This window comes from Magallana gigas, chromosome 9 (assembly GCF_963853765.1).
Source record: "Magallana gigas chromosome 9, xbMagGiga1.1, whole genome shotgun sequence".
Lineage (NCBI taxonomy): Eukaryota > Metazoa > Mollusca > Bivalvia > Ostreida > Ostreidae > Magallana > Magallana gigas.
Window position 1 is genome coordinate 44,670,638 of NC_088861.1, and position 25,486 is coordinate 44,696,123.

Below are 25,486 nucleotides of genomic sequence, written 5' to 3' on the forward strand. Positions count from 1 at the left end.
ATCAGATCAACGTGATATTTCATCCTTATGTAATAAAAGAGAAAAAAAAATACATTTACTGAGACCTATTAAAGTAGATGTGTGACCTTGATTTTATTACATATATAATACTAAATGATAACATGCAGAAACATATGAATAATGAATTTTAGACAAACAAAAACACTGAAATTGTTTAAATTTTAGATATATGTTATTCACAATCGTTATTGTTATTTGATTATTTATTGCATATCATATGAACTAATCAAAATTGTTTAGGCTAACGATTAACGTATAACAAAATTCATATCTATATAACTCAGATCAGGAAAACAACTACGTTAAACAGACAGCAATATTTCAAATAAATACACATAATTTTCTTAGAGATTTTTAAAATTATAATTTGACACGAGTTCTGTGAACTTTAATTCATTTGGTCTTTTAAAATATTACTTAATAATATTAAGTAATATGAAAATGTTTTTTGCAATCATATTTAAATAACAGGTTTATGGGCATTAAATGTAAAGCTGTTTGAAAAATTAAAGTAAATTTATTAAATTTGCCAACTTCTTTACCGACAAACTTGAAAATTAATAGAATCATTCATTATTACGAGTGTGGGATAGTGAAATTCCACCGAGGGGACAAGATTCACGGTCTAGGACGAGGCTTTGCCGAGTCCTAGACCGTGAATCTTGGCCCCGAGGTGGAATTTCACTATCCCACACGAGTATATAATGAATGATTATTTTTCTCGCATTCTATTACCTTAAAAATGATGTTTGACAACTTTCTGTTATGACGTTCAAAAAGATTACTTTCGGTTTATCCTTCCGCATGCTTCAAATAGTGCAAGTCAAAATGAGAGCATACGACAGTTTTTTAATTAAAAATATAATAAATTGTAATTAATTAAGCAACACAATTACTAAATAGATAATCTCAATGCACCATTTTGCATTTCCCTACAGTAAACAACGTTTGTTTATGTTTTAAAACGGCGTAGTAATACACAGTGTAAGACAGAAAAATCTCACACTGCTGTCTCACACCGGACAAACCGATCTCACACCGGTGATAATGCGAGAAAAACATATCCCGTACAAGGAGCTCAATACTAACACTCACCACTCTTTACATCTCGGTCCACAGTTTAATTTAGAGAAACCTATAAGAATTGGGGCATACTTCAGTGATGAATATACAACAAGAGTATCATCTCTCCAATCTACATTATGCACATGTTGAACTGTTGATACTTGTGTATCTTTTTTTTTATTTACCCAAAGTTGGCGATTAAGCGTTGAAGAACGACTTAACCAAAAACGTTTTGGAGAGCGACATGAGCGAAACGCAATACTATCTAGTCTTCTAATTTTTTTGTATGATGCCCTGCACTGAACAGGCGTTCTCTTATATCCATCCACAGAAGTAAACATAGATTTTCCATCTGGTCCCTGAAGAAGTCGCAGCAAAGTAGAGTCAGAAAAGTTCTGAGCTTCACAAGCATGAAGTATTGTACTCCCCAAGTGGGTACATTTGTTAAAGTTGCATGGAATTTCACTTAAAAAACAATTAAACATATCTTCATTGCCACTGTATATGACACACTCTATACTTAAACCTCCTGATATGAAAGAAAGTATATGGAAATTTACACTCTTCAATTTTTTGCATAGCAGACAAAATAAATCTACATAGTTCTTGACAAACATTAAACGCATTAATTCACATACCTCGTCAGATGTATAAGTATCAACTTTATCAAAAAACTTCAATACAATGTCCTTTTTACCTATTAAAATAGAATAATTGATTACGTTTTTGTAAAACCTATTCCTATCTTTTGGACAAGTATACATATTTGCTATCCTTGCCAGTGCATCACTCCAATCATTTCCGAAAGATGGACTATGATTCATAATCAATATTTCAGGTAAATAAAAAATTATGTCGTGTTTTTTTTCTTTTACGTAAGTCACTATTTGCTTTTCTCCATCAGTCTCTAAATCATTCTCTAAATCATTTTCTGAATCAAGGAAATTAAGAAAAAGCATAAAACATTCACATGCTCCAGAAAAAGTAGCTTGTACTAAAATATGCTTAAGAAAGTTTTTATGACCTAAAAGCTCTAAGAATAATTTCTTAAATCTAGATTTATTCATACATTGTCTAAAGGTATAAATAAGGTCGTAGTTTAGCACTAAAACAAAATTACCCATCTCAAATTCATAAGTGCTAAAAAATCTTCTGATTACTTCCCCAGCTAAAATATCCTTTCTCTCCTTGCACGCTCCAGCTACAAAAGAATTTAGGAAAGCTTTGAAACTTTCCTCTCCATTCAAAATGTCTAAAAAACAATCAACAAGTTTTTTGTCATGAAATGATGGATGTTTGTACACATCAGAATAAGCTTTCTTTTTGTCAGACTCATAAACATCAATCAGCTTCTTAGCTAAAGATGCTGTCATGTCAACATCTAACTGGACAATTATCTCCTGTTTTTTAGGAACATAACCTTTAGATCTAACATAAGTAAAAAGGACTGTCTTGGAGATAAGCTCTAAAAATTCCTCAGAAAAATTTTCTCCAAATGATAATAGAACAGCTTCATATATAACCATATGCCTTAATCTGTAACCATTTTCAGAGGAGATGATGAAGATATTCAACATGTCTTTCAGACATCTCTTTATTGTTACTTTAGTTATCTTTTTAGGGCTAATATCTCCTATCACTCCTACAACTTTTATAATTTCTGCTTTAGATTTTAAAATTTCTTCCAAGCCTATCATCCTCATTAAGTCATCTTTCAAGAAAAAGAAAACTAATACTGCATAATGCAAATATTTTTCTTGACTTAACAATTCATCTACTTGTCCTTTAAAATAACTACTTGCAGAGTGAGCACGAAAAAAACTTGATCCCTGTTTTAAGAACTTTTTCTGGGAGAAAAATTCTTCACATAGAAATGGAAACCCACATGAAGTGTCCATGTTTGCAATGATTCTAAGAGATTCCTGACATATACACAAAGGGCCATTATTTGAACATTCAAATGACATTTCTTCTTCATGAGGGGTATTGCATACAATAACATTATTACATCTACAAAACCTTTTCAACATTTCTAACTTTTCTCGAGATGTCATTCCAAAATCCCCTGAGAGATCTACTGGTGGATTGGATGAATGTAACAATCTGAACAACGTGTAGTCAGCTAATCTGTCTTTCATTAAATGCCAAATACAATTTCTTAGAGCGAAAATGATAATCACATGATTATTAAGCAACTTTTTATGCATTGAATCAAAAGCCATGCTCCATCCATGAAAAGCTAAATCATTGGCATTCGATTTTCCCAATAAATCATCAAAAAAGAGAATGTATTCTTTCTTGAAATCTAATTTGTTCCACTGACTGCTGTCTGTGAGGACCAATGCTATGAGGTTCTGGGTTTTTTTCTGCATCTGGGACATCAACTCAAGTCCAAAACGAGTTTTACCGCTTCCCGCCTCACCAGTAATGATAATGAATCTGTGATTTTCAAGCGCCTTCAAACTCTGCTTCATTGCTCTCTTTGGTCCAACATACATACCAATCCTTTCTTTGTGGTCTTTAAGGCAAGACTTTGAGTATTCTATATAAAGTAAAAAACTGCATCTGATCAGTTTTCAAGAGAGCATTGTAACACCATTAATGCTATTAATCTTTATTTATTTAAAAATTATCTAATGAACAGACAAAATCAAATATTTACCGTTATTTAGAACCATGTACAACAATGATATAAATTCATCATTGTTATACTTTGGACACTTAATTCCTTCATTTTTTTTCAAGACAAAAACTCTGTTACACATCAAGCCACATGCGTTTTTACATAATTGTTATGTGTAAAAGGAACAAATGAAAAACATGTTCATTGGATTCTTTCAGTTATTTTACATACCATAGATGTTTTCCACTTCAGTGTCCTGATTTAGCTCTGATAAATTAAATGTAGTCCAAAGTTTAACCACACTTTTCATAGAATCATCCTCATTCTTCAAAATAAAAGTGATAACTACTTAAAAATGTATATGTCACACTGCTATCATTTTACAGCGGCAGGTCTTTTTACCCCAAGGAACCCAAAGCATACCCCCAGGAACCCAAGGATACCCCAATGATAGAAATTAATAACTTTTGATACCCAAGGGGTCTAATGGAGTTCAAGGGTCACCCTTTGGTACCCCAAGGAACCTTAAAGATACCATCATAATACAGATTTTTAACTCTTGATACACTATAGAACCCCATGGAACCCCAAGGATACCCTAATAATACAAATTTAAAACTCTTGATACCCCTGGGGGGACTCATTGGTATCTAAGACACACCTCTAAGAACCCCACAGAACTCCAAGAATATCCTATGATACACATTTATAACTCTTGGTAACCATACAACCCCAACGATACCCTAATAATACAAATTTTATACTCTTTACACCTCTGGGGACTCATTGGTATCCAAGACACACCCCAAGGAACTCTTAAGGATACCCCTATATTGGTTATATAAATTTATAATTCTTGATACCCGAAGGAACCCCAAAGATACCCTAAAATACAATTTTATATCTCTTAATATCCTTGGGGTCTCTTTGATATATCCCATACAAATCACTAGGTATCCCAGGGAACCCCGTGGATACCCAAAGGAACTTAATAATATCCTGGGGTATCAATAGTTATCAATTTTTAACATTGGGGTATCCTTGGGATTCCTTAGGGTATCAGGGGTGACCCTTGGTATTTAATGAGACCAGCCTTGGTTATCAAATTTACTTTCCATCATTGAGGTATCTACATGTATGGGGTTCTCTGGAGTTCTCGGGGTATCCTTGGGATTCATTTGGGTTCTTTTGGGTACCAAACGGTGACCCTTGGATTCCAATATGACCCCTCAGGCACTGGGGTATCAATGGTTATTAATTTCTGTCATGGGGTATCCGTGAGTTCCTAAGGGTATCCTTGGGATATCAATGGGTGACCCTTGGATTCCAATGAAACCCCTTTGGTATCAATAGTTATTAATTTCTATCATTGGGTTACCATGGGTTCCTTGTGATGACCCTGACTCCTGGGGATCACTGGTTATAAACTTTTATTATTGCGGTCCGTTGGGGTTCTTACGAGTATCCTTGGGGTATCCTTGACGTAACATGGGGTGACCCTTGGAATCGAATGAGAATCATGGGCTATCAGTGGTTATTAATTTCTAACACTGGGGTTCCATGGGGTTTTTATGGGTATCCTTGGGGTATCCTTGGGGTACCAAGAGGTGACTCTTGAACTCCAATGAGACCCCTTGGGTATAAATAGTTATTAATATCTATCATTGGGGTATCCTTGGGGTTCTTCGGGGTAAAAAGACGCACCCATGTAATAAGGGTGATTATTTCAATTCAATCGATTTTGTCACAAATACTTAAATGTAAATTATACTTTAATTTCATTTTTTTAAATTAATGTTTTACAAAACAAGCTATCTTTCTTTGATCATTGAGTTGATCAATATATATATATATAATATATATCATAGATCAAAAATCATGCGATAGGAACTTCCTTACTTCAATTAAATTTATTTTGTTACAAATACTTAAATGTAAATTATACTTTCATTTCATTTTTTTAAATTACTGTTTTACAAAACAAGCTATCTTTCTTTGATTATTGAGTTGATCAATATATATATATTCATGATATTATAGATCAAAAATCACGCGTTAAGAACTTCCTTATATTTAAAATAAATATAACTATAAGGAAGTTCCTATCGCGTGATTTAAATAATGGCATTACATATATACCCAGCAATTACAGTACCTGGTCAAATTTGTTTAATATATGTTTGAATTTTGATCTACTCAATAATCAAAGAAAGATAACATCTTTTACATGTTATAAAGAAAGTACTGAAATAAAGAAAATTTTAACGATCATTGTTATTTACTTACCTTAACTTCTTTCAAGCACTCTTGTGCCCTGTAACTTTCCCCCTGTTCAAGAGATTTATTCTTTAATCTGTCTACTTCCTCACAAATTGATGAATAGAAATATGGTTCACATTTCTCTGCAATTTCCTTAATATCATTTGACAACCTAATCCACATTTTGTTATATTCATCATCATCCATTTTCGCATTTCCTCTGTGTAGTAGTTCCTTGCTGTTCCGTAGATTTCGTAAATTTTGAATTGCTTGTTTCTGTCCAAGATCATCAAAACCAATGACTTCCAATAGCAGACAACTCGTCAGTGTTATATCCCAAACACTGATGTCCAAGTCAGATTTGGGGACAAAATGACAAGAACAGCAGTGATAGAATCTTGTTGAGCAACTTCTTTTAACATCTTTATACATAAGTTCTAACAAACTGTAATGTATCAAACACTTTGTTGCTTTCTGTATTTTGCAGTCTTCTATGCAACATCTTTTGCATTTATCAAGTGTCAAATGAAGAATGTCATGTTTTCTTTCCCTTAAGAAATCAGTCACTGTTTGCCATTTCCGAATTCGTAGTTCAAATTCAATTCTTTGCTGCAAAACCTTTGATCCATACCTCATCAACAGTAAAACAATCTTCAAAAAGTTTGCTTCATGTTCACCTGCCATATTTCTGAAAAGATTAGAGATTCTAGAAAAAAAGAAGTCCAAAACCAATTAAAAAAAAATTGTACATGTATATATTTAAGTTAAATAATTATATATCATTATTATTTCAAGTTACGTCAAAAGGAGGTACACATACAATTTCTTTCAAAGTAAGCCCTAAAATTCAAAAGTTGTTTAAACCTCATAAAAATACATATACCTGGTACATCATCTTGAAAACGTGTATACCAAGATATGCACTTTTATTTAGCTGTTTACAAAAGGTAATAATACCTTCCATAATATGTCATATTCCTTAGATGTATTCCTGAATGATGAAAAATAGCACATTTTCCCGAAGTCTTTTTTTAAAAGAAATGAAGTGCGCAGCCACAACAAAATTAATATATTTTCTGTGATATATCACAAGTTAAAGTTATAATGTGAATTTCATCAAAGGGGACAGTTTCTGCTTTAAAAAAAATATAGAAAAATGGACTTTTAATGACATTGCAATTACCATTGTGAAAGTCTAGTTAGGTAATTATTTATTGATTCTTAATCATTTGGAGCATATGGCTTAGAGGTCTTAAGTGATAGGCCAGTAACTGAAAGGTTGCTGGTTCAAACCTCACAGTGGTCACTTGATGTTGTGTGTGCACTTAGATAAGGCATTTTATCTACATTGTCTCAGTCTACCCAGCTGGAATTGGGTACTGGTTTATGCTGGGAGTTCAACTGTGATAAATCCAGGGGTAGTCAATGACTTTCATCCACTTAGCAGAGAAGACTTTTGAAAATTTGGCTTTTTTTTGCATATTCGGCTCCCCTTGTGGTGACCCAGGGGTGGTACATGTAGAGCCACGAATTTCACAATTTAGATTCCTCTTACTATAGAGAAGCCTCACACTAAAAATGGTAACAATTAGCCATGTGGTTTTTAAGAAGAAGTTAAAAATGTAAAATTGTTAATGCAGGACGGACGACGCACGACGACGGACGAAAACAGATAGCAATGGGTCACCTGAAATTACTCAGGTGACCTAATAAAAATAATATATAGAATACTTCGTATTGATAATGATTCATTTATCAATATCTACAGGAAAAGTATTCTCAAGTTTTCAAAGTGGCTTTGGCCTACTTTGAGCGTCTTGATTGGGAAAAGAGCTATAACTCTACGAAAAGTTCGAGTTATCTGTTCATTTTTTCACTGGGTTTTTTATGTAGGAAGTGAATCAGATGTTATTTTATATTTACTGTCATCTGCGCCTCGCTTTGTGATCGTAAACATACGGAGTTTAACAATGGATCGAAAATATCGTGAACTTACCAATGAGGTTAAAAATCTAATCGTATCTATGAAAATTGAAATCACAAAACTTATGATGGTGGGACTTTGTGTCTTGTTGATGGCAAAAAAGTATATTGACATACTCGACGAACACTTGTGGCTAGTTATAGTGAGGCATTTTTCTGATAAACCTTACCTTTCCCAAGATGACAATACACCCGTGCACAGAGCCAGGATTACTTGTGAATATAAGTTTAATAACAACATTCCTTCCATCACATGGCCAGCACAGTCCCCGGACATTAATATAATTGAAAACATTTGGTTGAAAATAAAGCACTCACTCCAAAACATGGCTAGAGACATCACTACCCAAGATGAACTTTTTAATGTTATACTTGACATTCAACAAAACATCACCCCTGAGTACGTTAAAAACCTGTACCTATCAATTTCCTGTGGGATCCAATCTATTATAAGATCCAAAGGTCATCTCACGAAATATTGAGTAAAGCAGTTTTACATACTTTTTCATAGTTTTATATTTTCAAGTTAGTCCTTTTTTAAAGCCGCCACTTTGAAAAATCATGAATACTTTTGCTATAGGGCTATACATCTGCAAATATGTCTCCTTAAAAATAATAAAAAATGCAAAAACTTTCATACAATTGGTTGTTTTTATTTGTTAAGAGTTATATGATCTGCATCATCTGGATGACGATTGACTTCACATGATATCATCAATGTTCAAAAAGAACAAAGGAGCCCATTACGAAATCTGTGCATTCTTTATTTTGGACCATTCCTACACATCTTATAGCATAGGGGCCAAAATATAAGAAGATATCCATGCCTCAATGCACACAAAAAGATAGACAGTTACCTAAACAATGGGAATATGTTTTTTTGCTTTAAAATGTTTAAAAGCTGCAATGTTAAAACTATCTGTAATTAGGGTTACTGTACTTTTTTAATAGTCAATATCAAGGTTTTTACTTATTTCTCAATTATTGATAAGACCAGGGATGTATATATATATGATAGACGTCCCTGATTAGACTGTCGACTCCTGAGGACTGAAATCTCAACTTCTAACTTTAACAATGTGGATACTCGCTAAAATCCATTTCGGACATGTATGTATTCAGGTCCCAGCACAATCTCCTGATTTTTTGGCGAGGAAACAATTATAGTAGAATCTACATGTATGTTTCTTCCAAATCTCAGCAAAATTACATCAATCACTGTGGCACTATATGGCACTGTGACAAACGAGGGAAAAAAGTGATGATTAGATTGAATAAAACCCCCATATTAAGTATATCAATCTCACCTTTCACAAACTGTTATTCATCTCGTGTGTATGAGCCGGTCCTGTGATATCGCGGTAGTTAAATCATTATGTCGAAAAATTTATCAATACATAAATATTTCTAGAAACTAACGTTATTGTGAGTTCCTCTATTATATTCCACTGTATGCCTCAGTGATGTTCAGCGTGTCTCTGTTTCCTATGTCTAAAAATATCCCGACGTCAAATGTCAATTTCAGCGCGTGCTTCTATACTAAAGCAGAAATACCGCGATACCATAGAACCCGCGATATCATAGTCCTGAAACAGTATAGCCTACGCCGAATTTTACTTTCTGTTTGTGTTGATACAATTATTCCATTATTCATCGTCCACACGGAACATCGGAAATTAGTAAGTTGGACATAACATGACTTTGGTGTTCTTATTTTTTTTTTATATATATACTGTAGAAACATTACTCTGTTACTTAACGTTAGTTATTGTGCACTAAACAATCATTTTTAAAAGACCTTTCTTTTTTCTCCTTTTTTTTCAAATCGAGTAAAATAACATTGACAGACTATAAAAATAAAACAGAAGAAAACAAAAGTAGATAATGAAAGTAAATGGACGTCAAGAGAATTGCCACTTGGTGAGTAAGTTGCTACTTTTACGGACATTGTTCTTTGTAAATAATACGATATTTTGTAGTGTGTCGTCTGTTTTATGCACCAAAGTACCTTAAATGGCTTAGAGTATTAGAAAGCATTGGTGGTGCTTTATGTAAGAGTCGGCTTTGTTATAGTCTCTCTCTCTCTCTCTCTCTCTCTCTCTCTCTCTCTCTCTCTCTCTCGTCATGAGCAGAGCTGACCAACTGATTTTAAATAGATCCAGGTGTCAACAAAGTAATATAGCTGAAGAGTGATAATGGAAGCAGGCCTGCTCACAACTATGGCACGGAACCTCCTCCTTCAATCTCAGATCAAATACTTATGCTCATCCCATCCAAAGTCAAACATCACGTTCCTGAAACAATCCTCCAAGCGATGGCAGCGCACAAGAGCAGAACCCCGAGAATTGAAAGGTGTGATGAAGGCCTGGCAGATCAGGCGGTATGGTGGAAATGAAGAATTAACGTGGTCGGAATCAGTGAGGGTCCCTCGAATCCTCCACCCAGACGATATCCTTGTCTCTGTGAATGCTGCCAGTCTGAACATGCTGGACATCAGAATGAGAGGTAATGAGAGTAATCAGATTATACACTAAACGGGGTTGTTCAAAACAATTAAGTAAATTAAAGCAAGATTTTAGGTCTCTTTTTTTAAGGATATATGTATTACAAATAAGACTTTGGATATTAGGAAAATAAAGTGGAAACAGAAAGTTTATTGCTACACCGATCATGTACATGTATCATAAGGATAAGGTCTGAAAAATCAGTATGATACTGACATTTATGATTTATTTAATTATTAATCAAGTACATGTATCTAAGTACATGCCATGGACATGTAAATTGATTTCTTCTATCAGAGGGTTATGGTCGAGCAATGTTAAACGCTGTAAGGAACAAAGAACGGCTCCATGCCCCTCAGTCTGAGTTTCCTCTGATCCTTGGAAGGGACTTTTCTGGAACTATACTCAAAACAGGAATGAAAGTAAAACGATTCAAATCTGGCGACAAGGTTAGTATTGGAGACATCTAGATCCATAATGAGAGAACTCATTACTGTAGATTTTAATGAAAAGACAATTATGTGTGTTTAGTATGGGTATATAATACAAAAGATGCAGATGTCAACAGTACAGTAAAATTTCACAAAAGTTAATTTCTAGGAACCATTGGATTTATTATCCCATTATGATATATCTGTATATATGAATAAGTATACCAAAATTTGTTTATGTATCTTTCCTTCCATATTCTTAACTACATTAATATATTTTGTATTTATTGAGGTCCTGACATAAAATATCAATACATTTTTTGGAAACCTAAAATAATATACATATGTAGTCAGAGTTAAAATTGAAAAAGAAAAGCATTCATGATCAAGCAGTTATATTAATTGGTATGAAATGGCTAACTTAAAAGACTATAAAAATTAAATGATTTGTTGGGAAAGATGTAAATTTTGTAATTTTTAACCTCTTCCAGATTAAAATTGAATGAATGTGCAATATCTGTAAAGTTGTATAAATTCTCTTTATAACAGTTACTGTAGAAATGTTTTTTTCAAAGTTTTGTGAAGAATTCTGCCTGTGACTTTACAAAACCAATAGAGTAAACCAAGATTTCGGTATATACATTTTCAAACTAAAGAAGTTTTACTGTATTCCTATACTAGAAATTAAATAATATCTAACAAATTGTCTTTATTCAAGATTTGGGGCACAGTATCCCCATTCAGGCAGGGGTCTCATGCTGAATTAACAGTCACATCAGAGTCACATGTAAGTACACAGGGGAATTACTCAAATTTATAAAACTACACTGTGTACAGTAAAACATGGTTATAGCAAACACTTTTATAATGAATTGATGCTTACAGCGAAGCAATTTTTATTCCCCTTGACTTTATTACATATTGTATAATTGACGGATATAACGAATTACGCTTATAACGTAGAAAAATCGCCCGTCCCTCATGATTCATTATAACTGTGTCTTACTGTACATGTATGACTTTTCAATTAATTGATTAGTAATATATATGTCTACATTGTATTTAGATTTCAAAGATTCCCACCAATCTCACTGATGTTGAGGCTGCCTCTTTTCCATATGTGGTTTCCACGGTGATGACAGCCCTGTGTGATGTTGGGGAATTAAAAGAGAACAACACAGCTAGTAAAAGGTATATGTCACCTGGTTAACAGGAGTGAGAATGTTGTTCAATAATTAATATATCTTGAGCACTGGCACACGTACACTATACATGTATCTGATACAGAGATCCTGGGTTCAAGTTCCAGTTAAGACTTGACTTTTTTTACCCCCACTATATATTCATACCTATTAACGAGGCCGGGTCTAATTTGTTCTGCCCTAGATTTTTGAATGAAATTTTTTACATGAATTTCTACTGATATAATTATTATTTTAAGATAAAAAAAAATAAGACATTTACCACACCGTTTGTTTAAGGGGTCATCTCAGAGTTTGTTAATTTTTAACATAAGACCCTATGGGATTTTGCTTGAAATGTATCAATTTTGCACATTTTTTTAAACTTCTGCCCTAGGGATTTCTTTTTCAGTTCTACATATTAAAGTTATTGCTAAAAGGCATCAAATAGTCAAATAAAAAAAACCTTTTACCTCCTGGTTTGTTCCAAGGGTCTTATGAAAGTTGTTTTTTGTAAGCCTCATTTCCCAGATTTGTCAGATTATGGCTATTTTTTATTTAACAAAGGCGGAAATGGTGATCTTTATAGTATTATTAAAACATTCAGACATATTTAAGTAATAAAGAAACATATAACATCACATATTAAGGGTCATTAATATAAAATTCATGGTTACTGTCTCGAAATATATGAATTAAGCTATATTTAGGCGGGTTAAGAAAACGTGACAGAGGGCTAGGCTTGCTGAACCCTCTTCACGTTTTCTACCCGAGCCCAAATAAAGCTTATACTTCGAGACATTTATGTTTATTCCACAATATTATATCAATTTTACGCATCAAACGAGCTATTTTCAACAAATTTTGCTGAATATCTGCAGTTGAAACTATCACGCCATGGCGTCAACAAAGCAAAAAGGTGACGTCACAATACAAATGAAACGCTGCGCGAAAGTGTGCGTACTCGTTCTGTACTCGGCCTTGTTAAGCACTAACTGGATTAATGTCAGATTCAATTAATTAAAAGTGCTTTTCTCTTTCTCTATGTATATATCTGTCTGTCTGTCTGTCTGCCTCTCTCTCTCTCTCTCTCTCTGAGTTGAATTTTTAATGATTACATGACTCTACATGCTGCATCTACATTATACATGTGTATTGCAGAGTGCTGATATATGGTGGGTCTGGAGGAATTGGGACTTTTGCCATTCAGGTCAGTTTTCCTTCTATCTCCCTCTTTCTTTCCTCACTCTCTATCTACCATTTCTTTTTCATTCCATTCAACATTGATCTTGTAAGAGTTTGTCCAGTAAGCCTTTATGGTTTCAACTTGAATTTGCTATACAACAACAACGGTTCAACACAAGAAAAAATCATTGGTTTAATTACAGTCACTATGATTTCTTTGAATTAAATCAAGATGTAATACCTAATGTGCAAGGAGTTGAAGTATTGGAGAGCTTGCTGATATTATCAGACTTACTGATATACTGGAATTTATTTGAAAGTTGACACAATTTTATCATTGTTGATGACATTTTACCTTTGTAGCTGATGAAGGCTTGGGGGGCCATAGTAACAACGACTTGTTCCACTGATGCCGTTACCATGGTTTCCTCCCTTGGAGCTGATCATGTGATTGACTACAAAACACAGAATGTCCAGCAGGAGTTGATGAACATGAAAGGGTATGTAGTCCTTAGTTCTGTCTCATTTAATTTGATCATACTTTATGAATATATGAAATTGTTTGAAACATTAATAATAAGGGATTATAGACTTATAGCTGGTTCACTCAGTGGGTGTAAAATTTAGTAATTGCAAGAATTAAGTTTCATGACTGCGAATATATATCATTTACTTTGATACAATAGTTAGTGATTTGTTGATTTTATAATTTCCCAACAAACATGTACATCTGCTTGTATAGATAAGCTTAATTTTGATGACTGCAACAATATAACTAAACATCATATATGCAACAGCAACTAGGGGTGCTGCTCCTATTGTATAAAACCTTTACAAATATTAAGTTATGTTACTATAAAGTCAAAAATAGTAGTCTATGAACATGTTTTAGAGCTTTGGGATTCAATCAACAGTCCGTAGATTCATCCCTTAGTGATTTTACAATTTCAGGTATGACCTCATTCTAGATATCCATGGAGGAGTAGATTTTTCATTTGACCTACTTAAGAAGTGGAACAACTCCAAGTTTGTGACAATAAAGACACCATTTTTACAGAATGCCGATGATTATGGGATTGTGCCTGGTCTACTGCGATCAGGTGCTAGTCTGACAGCCAATGTATTACAGGTGAGATTATAGGTAGCTAGTACTACTGTATACTAATGTACTTTGATCAGGTGCCAGTCTGACAGCCAATGTATTACAGGGGAGATTCTAGATATAAATATGGAAATTGTTAGGTGATTCAGTTTATAAGTTAAATGAGTTAGGAATAATTTATTTAGGCAAAAGAGATTCAAACTGTTCTAAACACTTTTAATATTGAATAAAATCCGATGAAACCATTGACACTGCTATGATTATATATGTTGACAAATATCAGTTAAAAATCTTTTTATTACGTCAACAGGGATTTAAAGATGGTCGGAGTTACAGATGGGCCATGTTCAAACCAAGCAGTAACCATCTGTTAACAGTAAAGAAGATGATAGAGAGAGAAGAGGTTGGGAAGTAATAATTTATGTCACTGAAAGAGAGATGTAATATCATAATATCTCATTGCGGGAAGAGGGATATTGGGAAAAACTATTAATGATAAAGAGAAGATGTATAGGGTAAAATAGTACAGTAATGAGAGGGGGGAGAGAGAGGAGAGAGAGAAAAATAATTATACAACAATGATGGAGAGAGAAGAGTTAGGTTAAAAAAGATGCAATAATGAGGAGAGAGACAATTTAGATTGAAAAGAAAGAAAGAGAAAGAGGTAATACAACAATAATTGAGAGAGAAGGTGGGGTTAAGGTGTGGTAGGATAATATGGTAAAATAGTTTTTAAATCATCTCAAACTGAAAGCGATATTATGAAAGAAGAGATGTAATACTACACCCTGTTTTTTCTCTACTGTTTCAGATTAGACCCGTCCTAGACAGTGAGTTTTCTTTCAAGGAAGCAGACAAAGCTTACAGTAAAATGGAGGAGGGTCACGCTAGAGGGAAGATTGTTCTCAACATGCAGAGGGAAGATCATCCCTAAAGTGCAAAGTGAAGATCATCCTTAATATGCAGAGTGAAAATCGTTCTTAACATGCAGAGGGAAGATCATTCTTAACATGCAGAGGGAAAATCATCCTTAACATAAAGAGAAGTGATCGTCCTTAACACTCAGATAATGTAATGCAATAATTTAGAGCATTGACTTTAAACAGTGTGAGCATGTGTGATGAAGGTTTCATGCAAAAGTGATTTCTGAATTACATGTAAGTTGTTATCATGGTTCATAAAACAGCATGATGTTAGAATATAAAACATGTGTCAGTGTTGAAAGGATAGGTTCAGAAAACAATGATTATTGTAACAGTAAACATTGTCTGAATAATCATCTTTCAAAAGCTTCAGTCCTTGCTGATGTTTAAGCTTAGTTTTCTGAATATCCAAAGCACATGTAAAAAATTATAAATATGTTTATTTTGTTTGAATATAGTTATATGTAAAAGTTGAAGCACTATGAAGAGTAGTAAATGCATGATATTACTGTGTTAATTATTGAAGAAATTAAAGGTGTTTTGTTTGCATTGTTTGATAGTTTTAATCTTATTTGGCTAACATACTATACACTGTGATCTCTACCAATTGTAAGTGACAGCTAAAATATCATACCGATGTACCTTGCACTAAATTTTCAAAGTTAAGTGAATATCTTGGACTTGATCAATCTTGTAAATGATTTAATAGTTTACTTGTAAAGATTGCCCTGTAAGTCATTAGTGTATGAAAAGGTATCATAGTTTTAAAAAGTGATGAAGCTTAAGGTCAGACGACACGTTCCTCAATTTTAGATAACTTTTTCCAGGAATTTGTTAATGGTTTACTACTACTTTGACAAGCTTTCTTGCAAAAAATTAGGGTACCTTACCAGGCATTTCTGCAAAATACTTAAGTATGCAATTTTCTATGTAATCTTCTTGAAAATACACTTGGATTGCTGATATAAAAATGAATACATGTACAGCACAACGAATTTCACTATATAAGAATTATATCTCCGCCGGGGCGAGGTTTTGAATTCACGACCTCTAGAACCTATACACATTCTGGTAGTGTGCGGCCACGGTTCTAACCACTCGACCATCTAGACACGTAACCAAATCCAAGTAAATTTTGAACATTTTTAAAGTAAAAATTATTATAAAATTAATATTTTTTATTGGAACTCTTTATTACGAGGAGATAGAAAAAAGATTCTCGAGGAACGTGTCATCTGACCTTAACAATCTTATTCATAATGATAATTAACATTTTTTTAAAGTTATCTCTGTGCCGTTGACATATGTACATGCTATTTGTTATGAAAACGATTTCTGGTGATAAGGTTATTTCCCTTAGCAAATCAACGTTTTTACCGGGTTTTCTAACGGAAAAATCCGGTTATTAAAATGGTGAAAATGGCGGGCGGGCGGGCGGCTGCCTAAAGGGTACCCTCATTGTACGGATAACTCCTCCTACAGTTTTCGAGATTGGAAGTTGTTCTTTTGCAGATCAATTGTACATATATTAGAGGTGTGCATATTGCTAGGATTTTGATTTCCGATAATTTATCGAAAAAATACTAGCTTTTGAACTTAGTCATTTTTTGGCAAAAAGTATTGCATATAGGGTACCCTCATTGTACGGATAACTCCTCCTACAGTTTTCAAGATTGGAAGTTGTTCTTTTGCAGAGCAATTGTACATATATTAGAGGTGTGCATATTGCTAGGATTTTGATTTCCGATAATTTATCGAAAAAATACCAGCTTTTAAACTTAGTCATTTTTTGGCAAAAAGTATTGCATATAGGGTACTCCATTTCACTGGATAGGGGTTGACATGGATTATGGATACAGTTCACATATCGGTTAAAGAAAACCCGATTTGCTGTCACATTGACAGCTTTTCACTTGTTATAAATTAACTTAAAGGTGGAATAACAAATCATCACAAAATGGCTGACTGCTGATCGAAACAAAATGTCATTTCATTAAAAGGATTTCGTGGACTGAGATATATAAGTTACTCCATAGCCAAGTGGATAAAGTGTCGGACTTGTGATCCGTACATCCCGAGTTCGAATCCCGCAGGGGCTTTTGTTGTTACTTACTGGAATAATTAGGGCTTTTCGACTTTCGGTCGAAAAGACCTATTGTTTTTGTCTTTTTTTATTATTATACTCGACAGTTTTCTGACAGCGATTTTTTAAAAGCTGGCAGATATATTGATTCAATTATGTAACAGTTATACAGCAAACCCGTCAGTCTATGGAATGTAAGGTTATGGACTTCCGGTTCCGGTCCTACCGGAACCTAGAGGGACGCTTCTAAAAATTAAAGAAAACGCAATATTTTGTTTATTTTTTAAGTTTGAACGTTAAAATTTTAGAATTAGATGAACCTTGTCTAGCCGAACAAAATTGTAAGCGTTGACAAGTATCTGTATCTTACCATTTTTGAAATATAAAGCTCAAAAATTTAGAAAAAGGGGATGAAAAAACAAAAACATTCAAATGACCTTTAAAATTTTATTCGATTCCTGGACATTATTAAGGTAGAAGAAATTGATATACATTCTGAGTTTTATTAAAATATGTTGACTACTTCCGGTTAAATAGATCAATGAAAATCGTCTATGGGAGTTTCAATGTTTAATAAAAATTACGCGTCATTTTCTCAAAAAGTTTTCAAGTTGATATTACAATATTTCATCTATATAATGACACACACAATCCGCAGACCGGAAAAAGTTTTGGGTAGACAATTCGAAAAAATAAGGGGTCGGAAGGGGCCATTGTGGAAAACAGCCCTTTAGCTGTAACTATTTTATTTTTCATCCGAATCCCAAAATCTTTTCAGTTTATTTTATAGAATAAAGAGTACAATCTTAAAATTATGGTCCGAGGGGCTTCTTTTTGACTCCTTATAGGGGTTTATAGGGCCTAATTAAAGATCACAACTTGTATAAATTTCAAACGTTTTTTTAGAAAGAGTTATCTCGCTTTGCTCTAAGAATGTTAAGCATAAATACTGTAGGCATACCAAGTTTTGTGTTCGAGGAATGAAAATCACTTTAAAATGATTTTTTGAAAATATTCTTCTGAAAATTAGAAGTGTAGGTACTTGTAAAATTATGGAGTTATCTTTCTTATGACATTGCACTACTCATAAGTTCCTATCTATGCAACTGGCTATACCAAGGCGTTCAGAAATTCTGGAAATAGATTAAAGATTAATTTTTTTTTTACATTTAAAAAAAGGGGAAAATGGGATGTCGAAAAGTCCTTACTTTTTGTTGAAGACAAAAAAAGTTCTAGTTATTTTAGATATTCATTTTTTATCCCCAAACTGCAAATTTTTCGCTTATTTGACATTTCTACAGTTTATTCATCATTATATCTGTCATTATCAAAAGATTTCCTGTTAATTTGAGTGACTTTTTCCAGGTGTGTTATTCCACCTTAAATCATTGACTTCTTTTTATGAAAAATATCACGCCCCTTGTTTTATCAAGAATCATAAGCTTCAACTATCTTAACAACAAACATATGTTTGTGATTTACAGGATCAACTCAACAAAGAAACCCACGTGAATTAGTATTCAACGAATATTTAAATCACATTTAATTAGTATTCAACAAATATTTAAATCACATTTAATTAGTATTCAACGAATATTTAAATCACATTTAATTAGTATTCAACGAATATTTAAATCACATCTAATTAGGTAACAAGATTCCTTTTTCCACCTTGTTAACTATATATGTTGCCAATTGCTACGTTTGTCAATTCAATTAGACTTTACAAAGCAATGAATTTTCTGCCCCCCCCCCCTTTCCATGAAATATATTACAATTTCCTTTATACTTTAGTTTAATTCAGAAAAGCTATTTAATCACATCAATTTTCTTGGCAAAATATGATAACAATGTGTTACAAAATTATGTACATATAATATTTATGAAGTACGAGCCTTTCCAATAATCAACCAATGAACGGACAGTTATCTTCGGTGGTTCGTATGGGCGAGGAAGGTAGTAGACCCCCCCCCCCCCCCCCCCCCCCGCCAAAGAAAAAATCTTACATGTAATAGATATGAAAATCCGTGCAAAGAGTTACTGTAATGAACAAGTACAAGTATTTGGATTGTTAGACGTCTGGGGTCAGTCTTTGTATGTGTCAGTGTTACAATATGTATTGAAAAAGATGCAATTATATATAAATTTTCCTTCATGCATGAATACATTTTTGAAAGGTCATCAAATGAATTCCTTATTTTGATATCTTTAATTCAAACAATTTATGTGCAGATTACACTTTAACTTAAATCTTGATAGGAAACATTAATTTTTTCTGTAAACGGAGTCATTAAGAAAAAAAAAACCTAAGTAGTTTGTGAGACGCCCGTTAAAGTCATGTGCGCTTTTTTGCCCCCCTACTTCCTGCATATAAACACTTGGGAATACTGAATATGAGAGTTATTATTCAGTGCAGCTGTCTTTAATATACTGTGTTGTGTCAGACGGTTGTGAATTATTCAATCTCATTTTTTTTAAAAAGCTAGGGATTTTGAAAACTTTCATAAGTAGGACTGGAAATTTTGTTCATATTGTGCATATATTCCATGCAACAGAGAAAACTGCAAGCCGTGTACAGTCAAGGAACAGCCGTTGGATTTGTTTGTTTGTTTGTTTGTTTTTTACATTGTTGTGTAGTTACATGTAAAATATTGCAGAACTGACGATTTTCTTTCCATAAAATGTGATGTGAGCGATTAGAGGGGTTGGTATACATGTACATATCTAAAATTGTGCTTGCTTTCGGTTTCATACGAGTCACTACTCTATAACGCAGATCTCGATGTATAAGTTTTCTGGTGTTAATAATTAATAATAAAAGCTTCATTCCAATTATTTCTCGATAAAATGCGAAACAAATATATAAAATAATTATCATAAGTGAAGAATGAAAAAAAATCTAAGATCTTGACTTATATAAATAATCCAACTTATATTTCGGAGGAATAGGACGGTTTTATATTAACTATAGTGTAAGACACAACGACATGTAAGTAATAGTTTATATTGTTTGTTTGCAGTAGGAGCAACCCTGCAGTTTATTTCATAAAATGGACCAACAATTTGATTTTGTATTTGTTTTAAGCGCAATTCTGGTACGTTTTTACTGATTTCACTATATAGTTCGTTTTTAACATGACAATCTCATATCACGTTTATTCTCACGTTTTTCATTTTGAATTGTTTTCATGAATTCATAAGTGGGTACCAAGCTTGACGTGGAAAATCAAAGTTTTGGACAACAATAATCAAACCACAACCCCCAACGCAACCTTCACTAAAAGTAACGCTTCAAAAAGTAGTTCAGCGGACAGCGATGACGTCACATCTGTTGGAGTAACTCTAGGCACAATCGCTGTCTCTGTCCTCATGATCATCGTCATTATTGTTATCATGAAGCGGAAGAAAGTAAATTTCCCGGTCATTTGTCAACGCAGCGGCTCCAACAGCTCGGGATCTGGGGCCGACGATGGAGTGCCAATGACGGGTGGGAACGCGAAACAAGATTAACAAGGCTTGAAGGTGGTGGACATTTTTAGGCTATATTTACCTCCTTTAGCCAAAGAACTTTGATTAAAGATGTAAGAAAGTGTTCCAATTTTAAAACTTAACTATTTTGGAATTTTTATATTTTTTTTTTTACAAAATAAAGGTTTATGGCCAAAAACATCGTATTTTAAAGTTGAGATAAATCTAATGAATTTGTTCACCATCCAGCTTTCTGATCTTACAGTTACTGTCATGTTAATACGGCAGGCTTTATTTGCTACAAAGCTTATATACTGGGTACTGTGGTTTCATTATGATTCGGGAGAATCTGATCAACTTTCACGGATTGAGTTAAAATCTCAGTTTCAAGGAGACTTTAATTCACGATCCCATCAATACAAAATGATGTTATAGATTATAACGATCCCATCAAAACAAAAGGTGTTATAGATTATAATCCACTCCAATTAACTCTTTAGTGCATTATACATGTACACTGTACTATCATTAATCAACATTTCAAAGTACATGCATTATTCTGATTTTAAAGTATGTAAATATAACAATTACAAATATTATGCAGAGTTAAAGGCACACCAGCTAGTGACTCTATGTACAATTGATCAATTATTTATTGATTATTGTTAAATCTATCTTTCTCTAATTATGAGAGATTTAACCTAGGTTTAGTTTCAACCAATTAGCTTTTTATATTTCGTAAAAGATTTGGTTATATAATATTGTAATTTATGTACCAGAATCGCTTTCCTATCATATAACGTGTGTACACAAACAGCCATCGATTATGAGTCACCACAGTGAGCGAGTTGGATGTCATGATATAAGTGTTTGTGGAAGTATTTTACATGCCTTTTATCGTCTGCAACCAGCGACTTCAGACGCTGCACGTGTGTGAAGTTCGAGGCACCGGCGAGTCTTTGGTTATCCATGAATCGTACCAGCTGTAGAAAAAACATAATAATATATATTCAACTTTCTGAAAGAAAAAACCCACAAGCAAGGTCAACCATGTATTAGTAATGTAACAAACTATCAGAGGGAGACGCTAACATTTACTTAACCAATGACTGGACCGGTTAGTGTTGCCCTTTTTATGATACCGACTTGAGTACCCTCTATATTGTCACAATTATATATTATTAAAGATGATTTACAATTTCCTCAACGTGTGTCAGTTGCAGGGATTAAAAATATCTATACATTGTATAAGTTTAATTTCTATTCAGAGCCAATGTTTATACACTATGAAATCCTCCTTTAAAGGAAGTTTAAGGTTATTGTGAACGTTGACATAATAACTAATCCCTTTGTTGAATATTAAAGGCTAAAATAAAGTGATTCAAGCTAGAGAAATTTAAAATCGGTGTGACGTATCTATGGGCATTTTTATTAGCTATTTATAAACGTTGGGAATTCTGAACAGATTTACTGGGTTTCCTATATCTATATTTAGATTCAATCTGTAACACCGTTATAATAACTGAGGATTTCGGAGGGAAAAGGTTTGTTTCATAGACTTGTTAGCCATTCCAGAAAAAGAAATTTGAAATTTGATAAGATTTGAACGAAAGATTACTTGTTTATTCATTTACAAATCTACAATTTGCTGCGAATTTTGGGTGACTCATTTAAAAACAGTGAGGTTTCGTGATTATTTCGATTTATAATATATGACCATTATAATATTCAAAGGCAATTTTTTCCTCGGATTTTAGCTATCTTTTAGATATAAGAGACATCTGAAATTCAACGAAGCCTGTATGCACACGGGTAAGTTAATTAAAAACAAATATTTATTATATTGCGAGAGGAATGGCATCAACTAGTAATGTGTCAAAAAACCACAATATTGGGTTTGACTGTTTGTGTTAATATGCTAGCAGAAAAATGTTTTGAATAGGTTAAGCACACATTAAAAAAATGACTAGGTGTACATGCAATTGTATTTAAACACCTTTTAAACGTTTCCATTTGTAGGAAAATGTGAAAAAAACGCAACTTGTTGACGTGAGGTTTACTCACCGTGTGAATTGCACACAGTAAACTTAAATGTGTAACATGAAATACGAAATCTGTGGGTTTTGATTGTCGGAGAATTGCTCAGCGTGTCACGTATGATGCAGCCACTGCACAATAAGCTCGGCTTATCGATTAAATAGTAAAACTTCTGAGAGAACCTAGCTTTCATCCTTTTATAAGAATCAATAATTCAGATTTATCTCAGAGAGGAAAACTCAGTTGATGGCCCCAGTGTAACAAACAAATAAGCATAATTTTAAGAAAAGTGTTGATCTTCAAAAATGAGATCTTACTTATTTGCATTAATACGGATATATATATTTTCTTGCGTTCCGCTTCCTTTTGGCAAAAATAGAGAAGCAATTAAAAGCATTTTCTGCCTAAAAAATATCGACGATATTTTTTTTCTGGACTGTAAGTATTGCTACAAAAGTTTAGCTTGACTGATTTAAATTTCTTGATGTTTTCCAATTCTAAACCAACTGAAGATGTTAAAGCCTTGGAATAGGAATTCGAGCTTTTAATATAAATTTATAATCTATTTATTTGCATTGACTATTACAAGTGCATTGTTCGCAAGAGAAATGAAAGTCACATAATCACAACCCTCTTTGTTTTGTTTATATGGTTGTGGATTTTTTTTTTTTAGAACAAGGGATTTTGTAAATTTTCATACAGGTAGAGTAAAAATTTAGAGACTGTTAGTTTAAAATTCTGTGTTGAAGTGTAAAGGGTCTGCTCTACGTTGCCCTATACCTGAAGACTTGACACGGAAAACAGGCATATGTATATTTGGTATAGGTAAGCTTTTCAATAAATATATCATGCTCCAAGGCAAGCGTAGTTAGTAAAAACCTGTGGCCAGGGGTTACTTTTGTTTTTATATGCGATATATAAATATGTGCGAGTCAATCTCAATAATTTTTCAAGTATAATCAAGAATTATGTCATTTCAATCCCCAATCAAAATAAAACAACTGCATGATAAGAAGCCCGTAAGGTCCCAAAAATGCGTATTTGTTTATATATATATTTTTATAATAACGATTCCTCTTTTTCGGACGGATTGATATAAAATATTTTATTTTAACAGTATATGAAACATGAGGAGTATTTAGGAAGATGAACCGTCTGTGGACTGCCGTTTTTCTTTTAACTGGGGTAAGGCCATGGAAACGTTTTAAATTGATCGAAGAGACTTGTTCATGACAATACATTTTTATTACATTATTTCGTTTTCATGCTTTTAGGTGGAACTTAGCCTGGCGTGGGAAATCAAAGTTTTGGAACACAACAATCAAACCACTACTCCTAACTTTACCTTCACAGAAAAAAGTTATTCGAACAAAGATGACGCCACAATCGGTACGGCTGTTGGAGTAACAATAGCCGCAATCGCTGCCATTGGCATCATCGTCATTATCATCAGGAGATGGAAGCAAGTGTCTCCGTTGACATTTATTCGTAACTGTAATAAATCGACCTCTACGGAGGAAGAGGGTGAACCAATGAAGGATAGGAAAACAAACTAGGATGATCCTTTAGAGGGCTGGACTATCCTAATCTCTATAAGATTATTTCTGTTAAAAGGTTTAGATATAACATTCAAATTAAAAGTTAAAATAGTATGAATTTTTTTCTAGTTGTTGAGTACGCCAGCCTCCTCAAAGCTGGTCATCAATGTGACGTAATATGACGATGGTCATATATCAAGAATATAGACAGGAAAAGGTCCTATTGGACTAGATGCAGACTGTTTTTCAATATTAACAATATGCAGTGTGTTATAATATGACAATGGTAATACATCCCGAACAGCGAGAAAGAAAAGGCCCCAAGAGACTAAATGCAGACAGTTTAAATTCCAAATGATAAATGCTCTTCATTAACGGGTTTTTACAATTTTACATGGAGCAAGCAGGACCCCGTGCTTGTCATAAGAGAATACTCCATAACATTAAAAAATAAACCAATAAAGAATATCCAACGTAAAGTTGAGAACTGAGTTCATTTATCCATCAATGTAGGGACTTATAAATACATATATATATATATATATATATATATATATATATATATATATATATATATATATATATATATATATATATATATATATATATATATATATATATCAGAGGCGGATCCAGCAATTTGGAAAGGGGGGGGGGTGAAAATCAATACGTGCAAAATTCATTATTTGTCATTAAACAAGGCCTTTTGAACGTTTTCCATGCGTAATTTAATAAACATTTATCTCGTCAATATCTTTTTCATATCTATTTTAATATCAGAGTGCACTGCATTATTTAGCGTATTGGTTTGGGTATTAAGGGAGATTTGCATAATTTCTAGCCTTAAAAAACCTCCAACAATGAAAACGCGCGTATATGCTTAATAGAAATATACACTAAGAAAAAAAAGTATAATTCAGACTAATTACGACAAGCTATTATACAATTTTCTTTGTATTTTTCGTATAGTTTTCTTTGTATTTTTCGTATGTAACGAAGTAAAACTTTTCTATCATAATTACTTAAGTTAATTAACTAAAAAATACATTTGAAAGCAGCTTTTAAAAGTAAAGCAAATGCGTG

At 33.2% G+C, this 25,486-nt stretch overlaps 1 protein-coding gene and 2 long non-coding RNA genes across 5 annotated transcripts; 2 read left to right on the forward strand and 1 right to left on the reverse strand.

Annotated features, from left to right (window-relative positions):
- Positions 1-298: 298 nt before the first annotated feature.
- Positions 299-9,613, reverse strand: LOC117691600 (uncharacterized). Its single transcript, XR_010709257.1, has 4 exons — positions 9,259-9,613; positions 5,996-6,656; positions 3,941-4,034; positions 299-3,628 (listed from the first exon to the last, which is right to left on the reverse strand). It is a non-coding gene; the product is annotated as an uncharacterized lncRNA (long non-coding RNA).
- Positions 9,614-9,727: 114 nt separating this feature from the next.
- On the forward strand, positions 9,728-15,402 carry LOC105318476 (reticulon-4-interacting protein 1 homolog, mitochondrial). 2 transcript variants are annotated; one of them, XM_066071191.1, is made up of 10 exons: positions 9,728-9,871; positions 10,108-10,456; positions 10,753-10,904; positions 11,605-11,673; positions 11,953-12,077; positions 13,229-13,277; positions 13,616-13,752; positions 14,204-14,381; positions 14,665-14,757; positions 15,166-15,402. In XM_066071191.1, the coding sequence occupies exons 2-10, from the start codon at positions 10,147-10,149 to the stop codon at positions 15,286-15,288; spliced, it is 1,236 nt and encodes a 411-aa protein (XP_065927263.1). In that variant the 5' UTR covers positions 9,728-9,871; positions 10,108-10,146; the 3' UTR covers positions 15,289-15,402. The 2 variants fall into 2 exon arrangements, with proteins under 2 accessions (XP_065927263.1, XP_065927262.1); XM_066071190.1 differs by having other exon boundaries at positions 9,753-9,875.
- A 4,296-nt stretch (positions 15,403-19,698) lies between these two features.
- LOC105318474 (uncharacterized) lies at positions 19,699-24,517 on the forward strand. 2 transcript variants are annotated; one of them, XR_010709311.1, is made up of 6 exons: positions 19,699-20,068; positions 20,381-20,455; positions 20,562-22,372; positions 22,586-22,640; positions 23,983-24,050; positions 24,140-24,517. It is a non-coding gene; the product is annotated as an uncharacterized lncRNA (long non-coding RNA). The 2 variants fall into 2 exon arrangements; XR_010709310.1 differs by having other exon boundaries at positions 19,700-20,064.
- The last annotated feature ends 969 nt before the right edge of the window (positions 24,518-25,486 follow it).

What these genes read in the sequence shown, in the direction of transcription:
- LOC105318476 (XM_066071191.1), top strand. Translation starts at nt 10,147, where the DNA reads ATGGAAGCAGGCCTGCTCACAACTATGGCACGGAACCTCCTCCTTCAA. An exon ending in AACAACACAGCTAGTAAAAG is followed by an intron (nt 12,078 to 13,228) that starts GTATATGTCACC and finishes TGTGTATTGCAG; the next exon opens with AGTGCTGATATATGGTGGGT. An exon ending in AGATGATAGAGAGAGAAGAG is followed by an intron (nt 14,758 to 15,165) that starts GTTGGGAAGTAA and finishes CTACTGTTTCAG; the next exon opens with ATTAGACCCGTCCTAGACAG.